Source organism: Galeopterus variegatus, unplaced genomic scaffold (genome assembly GCF_000696425.1).
Source record: "Galeopterus variegatus unplaced genomic scaffold, G_variegatus-3.0.2 Scaffold4674, whole genome shotgun sequence".
NCBI classification, from domain to species: Eukaryota; Metazoa; Chordata; class Mammalia; order Dermoptera; family Cynocephalidae; genus Galeopterus; species Galeopterus variegatus.
In genome coordinates this window covers 164,068-169,151 of record NW_007730785.1, presented here as the reverse complement: position 1 = coordinate 169,151, position 5,084 = coordinate 164,068, and the positions used below count along the sequence as shown (strand labels likewise).

The 5,084-nt window shown below is 54.2% G+C and overlaps 1 protein-coding gene across 1 annotated transcript in view; it reads left to right on the top strand.

The window, feature by feature from the left end:
* Positions 1-4,829, top strand: part of LOC103603556 (latent-transforming growth factor beta-binding protein 4-like) — a gene marked incomplete at its 5' end in the record, with an annotated part of 16,662 nt that extends 11,833 nt beyond the window's left edge. Inside the window, 4 exons of the mRNA XM_008588110.1 lie at positions 1,187-1,387; positions 2,328-2,708; positions 3,225-3,377; positions 4,497-4,829. Coding sequence (XP_008586332.1) covers positions 1,187-1,387; positions 2,328-2,708; positions 3,225-3,377; positions 4,497-4,651 — 890 coding nt within the window. The remainder of the gene's footprint in view (positions 1-1,186; positions 1,388-2,327; positions 2,709-3,224; positions 3,378-4,496) is intronic.
* Positions 4,830-5,084: the final 255 nt, after the last annotated feature.

The following is a 5,084-nucleotide window of genomic DNA, read 5'->3' as shown; positions in this document are numbered from 1 at the left end:
TGCCGCTCCGGCCCTCGCTCCTTTCGCTCGGGCTCCACTTCGTCCTTACTTCTGTTAACTACCTCTGTGTCTCTGAGGGGTGGGCTGGCCCGGTGGTTAGAAGTGGTTTTAGAGGCAATCTGCCACTCACTGGCCGTGTGGAGACGTGCATGCTGCATTTCACTCTTTGGACTCCAGTTTCCTTCTTGCATATCGGGCGATTAGCACCTACCTTGTGGGGTAGCTGTGAGACGTTTTATTTTATTTTATTTTATTTTTTTATTTTTTATTTATTTATTTTTTTTTAAAAGATGACCGGTAAGGGGATCTTAACCCTTGACTTGCTGTCGTCAGCACCACGCTCACCCAGTGAGCAACCGGCCATCCCTATATGGGATCCGAACCCGTGGCCTCGGTGTTATCAGCACCACACTCTCCCGAGTGAGCCACGGGCCGGCCCAGACGTTTTATTTTTAAGGACGGAATGGAGCCTCGTCTTACTAAGTGCTAAATGAATACTACCTGTTATTTTTTCTCTGTGTGTCTCTGAGTCTCTCTCTCTTTCCAACTCTCTGTGAGTTTCTGTCTTTTGGTTTTTCTCTGAATTTCTGACACTCTCTGGATCTGTCTTTGTGTCCAGGTCTCTGTTTCTTTTTGTTTCCCTATGCATCTGTTTTCCTGTTTTCTTTGAGTCTTTGACTCTTTGGATGTGTTTGTCTCTGTCTCTTTGGATCTTTCCTTTTTCCCTCTTTGTCTCTGACTCTCTCCCTCTCTCGCTAAGCCTGCCAATCTCCCCTGAGTCTCTGTCTCTGTAACACACTCTGTGTGTCTCCCCATCTCTCTTTTGCTCACTGGCCCAAACTCTCTTCTGCCATTTCCTGTTCCTACAACATCCCCCCCACACCCTGAGACTTCATTCAAACAATGCCCAGAGAAGAAAAGCAGTTGCCTTGAGGTCACATAGCCCTCCAGAGGTCAGAATTGGGTAGACCCTATCTCTCCAATACCCTCAGACTCCATCTCCGTCACTGGATCCCTTCTGCCCTCTCCTCCTGTATGACAGCCTCATACCAGAACAAACCCTGTCCTCAATCCAAAACCATGGAGCTACCTGAGAGGACTTCTGGGAGTTGGATCACAGCTGATGAGAAGGATTTGTTGATAGGCACAGGGTAGCTGGACTGCCCCAGCAGGGGAGGAAACCCAGCATTTGAGAGTGCCAGTTCCACACTGATGCATGCTGTTTCCACCACAGATGACAATCTGGGAGTGTGCTGGCAGGAAGTGGGAGCTGACCTTGTGTGCAGTCGCCCTCGGCTGGACCGTCAGGCCACCTACACGGAGTGCTGCTGCCTTTATGGCGAGGCCTGGGGCATGGACTGCGCCCTCTGCCCTGCCCAGGACTCAGGTACTGCCACTGGCCTAGGCTGCACTCAGAGGCCCTGCCCCTTAGGCTCCAAATCCAGGCCCTCAGACCCCCAGACTCACAACCCCCAGTTCCTCCCTGATTAGGCTCCTCAGATCCCCATGTTGAAGCCCATCCTAAAATTTTGATCCCAAGTCATATCCCAAAGACTTCCAAGTCTCAACCACAGAAATGCTAAGACCTGACAGCATATCACAGCCCTTATAGGCCCCTAAGGTCTGGTCTCTTGTACTCTCAACTCCTAGCCTCTAAAATCCCAAGACACAGCCTATCAGATCCCTTCCCCCAAATCCTGGACCCTCAGACTTCAAATACCATTTGTTCAAACCTCACCACAGAAGTCCAAGTCCCATTGCCTTTGAACACCCACGTCCAGCTGCCTAAGACTCCAACACACAGCCCCAGAGATCCCCGGATTTTGGCTCTTAAAACCCCGAGTCTCCCAAACCTCAGCCCTTGGGAACCCAGTCCCAAAGACCCCAGTCCTGGGTCCTCAGACCTCCAGATCAGTGGCTCAGACCCCCTCCAATGCATCGTGGCCCCTCAGGGCCCCAGTAGCAATCCCTGGGATTCCCCAGTCCTTGTCCATAAAACAACCCCATCTCATTTCTACAGATCCCTAGTCCTAGTTCCTCTGGTCCCCCAAATCCACCACTTTGGACACTAATCTTAGCTGCAGTCTTCAGTACCCTTTATCCCAGTACCTCCAAATCTGAGTCTCAGCCCTCAGACTCTCAATCCTGGTTCCTGAAACCCCTGGTCCTGCCCTTCCAATCCATCCCCCTCCTTTCAAGCTACCCCCGTGCCTCAGCCCAAGGCCCTTCCACCCTTTCTTCTGGGCTGCTCTTCCCAGAGGGTGGATATGAGTGATGGGTGTGGAGGCGAGCAAGGGCTGATTGCTGGGCTTGGCTCCTGTTCACAGATGACTTTGAAGCCCTGTGCAATGTGCTACGCCCCCCTGCATATGGCCCGCCGCGGCCAGGTGGCTTTGGACTCCCTTATGAGTATGGCCCAGACTTAGGTTCGCCTTACCAGGGCCTCCCGTATGGGCCTGAATTGTACCCGCCACCCGTGCTACCCTACGACCCTTACCCACCGCCACCTGGGCCCTTCGCCCGCCGGGAGGCCCCTTATGGGGCGCCACCCTTCGACATGCCCGACTTTGAGGATGACGGTGGCCCTTATCGCGAATCTGAGGCTCCTGCCCCACCTGGCCTGGGCACCCGCTGGCCTTATCGGTCCCGCGATACCCGTGGCTCCTTCCCAGAGCCTGAGGAATCACCTGAACGTGGGGGCTATGCTGGTGAGTACTGCGGGCCGAGTGATGGAGACTGGGATGAAGGAGGTGTGCAGAGAGAGAGGAGGGGAGGGAGGGAGATGCAGAAACGATGAACTCCTTCCCAGAGCCTGAGGAATCACCTGAACGTGGGGGCTATGCTGGTGAGTACTGCGGGCTGAGTGATGGAGACTGGGATGAAGGAGGTGTGCAGATAGAGAGGAGGGGAGGGAGGGAGATGCAGAAACGATGAGAAGACAGGAGAGACTGGGTCAGAGGGGAAAACAGATACAATGCGACAGAGAGCAGAGTAGCGACGAAGAATAGAGAAATACCTGTAGACCGACAGAGAGAGATGGGGACAGAGGGAAAGCTATGGAGAGCTGAACGAGGTGACACTCCTGGCCCCACAGCGCCCCCTACAGCCCTGGAGCAGATCGGACAGTTTAGAAGGAGACATGGAAACAGGTGCCCGCACCCACCGTAGAGGGCTAAGGGACAGGGCAGAGACCTACAGTCACTGGGTCTCCGTGTTCTCCTCAGGCGCCCTGGCTGAGCCCTATGAGGAGCTGGAGGCGGAGGAGTGCGGGATCCTGGACGGCTGCGCCCACGGCCGCTGCGTGCGCGTCCCTGAAGGCTTCACCTGCAACTGCTTTGATGGCTACCGCCTGGACATGACCCGCATGGCCTGCGTCGGTGAGGGGCAGGCTCCGGGGCTAGCATGCGTGGGGAGAAGATGGGCTTGACCAGAGAGAGGGGAAGCCCAGAAAACGACCTTACTACAGGGGACTGAACAGCCCAAAGGAGTAATTCTTGTGGGGGAGGAGAGGAGGGGGTGAGGGGAGTTAAGAAGGTCAGGTCAGGCTAAGAGGAAGGCAGGGCTTGACCACAGGGGTGCAGCTGGGCCTTGAAGCAGGATAGAGGGGTAGAGTCTTGCAGATGTGATTTCTAGGCATTCCCAGTGCTACCTTGACAGTTTGTATGGCCTCTTTGGAGAGCCTCAGTCTTCCCATCTGTAAAATGGGAATATTGATCATGTCTGCCTAGTTTAGGGAGTACTAAAACAGATTGATTACAATCAACAACTCTGAGGGAGTTGGACAGACCTCAGGCTCAGTCCAGCAACTTGCTGTGTGACCCTGGACAGGTCAGTCAGTGTTCCTTGCTTAGTTGTCTTCAACTCAAAAATGTGCATAGTCAAACAATCCATTTCATCGAGTTGTTGTGAATTTATTAACACTAATTTACAGTAACACTGAGGCCTATGTGTAAATCTAGGCTCAGAAAAGAGTATTGAGTTCCCCAAGGTTTCACAGCCAAGAAATAGCAGGGGATTGGGCACCCAGAGACTTGTAGAGCTGTCCTGAGAACCCGCCCGGGAGAGAATGTCTTTGCTGTGGAGGGGTGACATTGGGCAAAGGGCTTTCCCACGCTGGGCCTCAGTTTGCACATATTTAGAACCCTGCTTCATAGGGTTAGTAGGAGAATAAAGTTGATTCTCATAATGCACTTAAAACAATGTCCTGTATAGAGTAAGCGTTTATTGTTGATCTCATCATCAGTATTATTTTCCTAACAAAAACGTAGTGACATAGGGGCTTCCATACCCATCTTACAGAACAGTAAGCTGAAGCACAGAGAGGTTAAGCCACCTACCCAGGCTCACATAGCCAGCAGGTGGCAATGGCCGGATTCAATTCCAGTCTAGTGGCTCAGCTCCAGTCAGTTACTCCTGCGCCCCAAGTGCCTAAGGGGTCGGAGAGGCGGGCTTCTGGGTCTCCGACCCTGAGCAGCGCTCCTTGTTCCGCCTCCCAGACATCAACGAGTGTGACGAGGCTGAGGCGGCCTCGCCGCTCTGCGTCAACGCGCGCTGCGTCAACACCGATGGCTCCTTCCGCTGTGTCTGCCGCCCGGGATTCGCACCCACGCACCAGCCGCACCACTGCGCGCCCGCTCGGCCCCGGGCCTGAGCCCTCGCCCCCGCCGGCCGCCCACCACGCCTGCGCATGCGGGGTCCCTGCCGCACCCGGCTGCCCGCTGTGCGCATGTGCGCAGCGCCTGCCAACGACGCCGCGGGCCCAGGCGTAGCCTTCACGTTCCTTCTCCCTTTTATAAAATGTTCAATTAAAAACACCTATTTTGTACCAATTGCCTCTGCCTGCCTTTCTTTCTCTCAAAATCTGGCTCCAGAGTTTCTTTGAATCACTAAACAACACTCCCCTGCCCCACCCGTTACCGACGCTGCGTCTGACTCTCGGTTTCCATGACTCCCTGGCTTGGTCGGCCTCCGTCTCTCTCGGTTTCTTTCTCCTCCTCTCTCTGTTTTTCTCTTGGTCGTTCTATCTCTGTCTGCGATCTCTTGTCTTTCTGCTTCGTTTTCTCTGTCCAATTCTCTATCGCCCC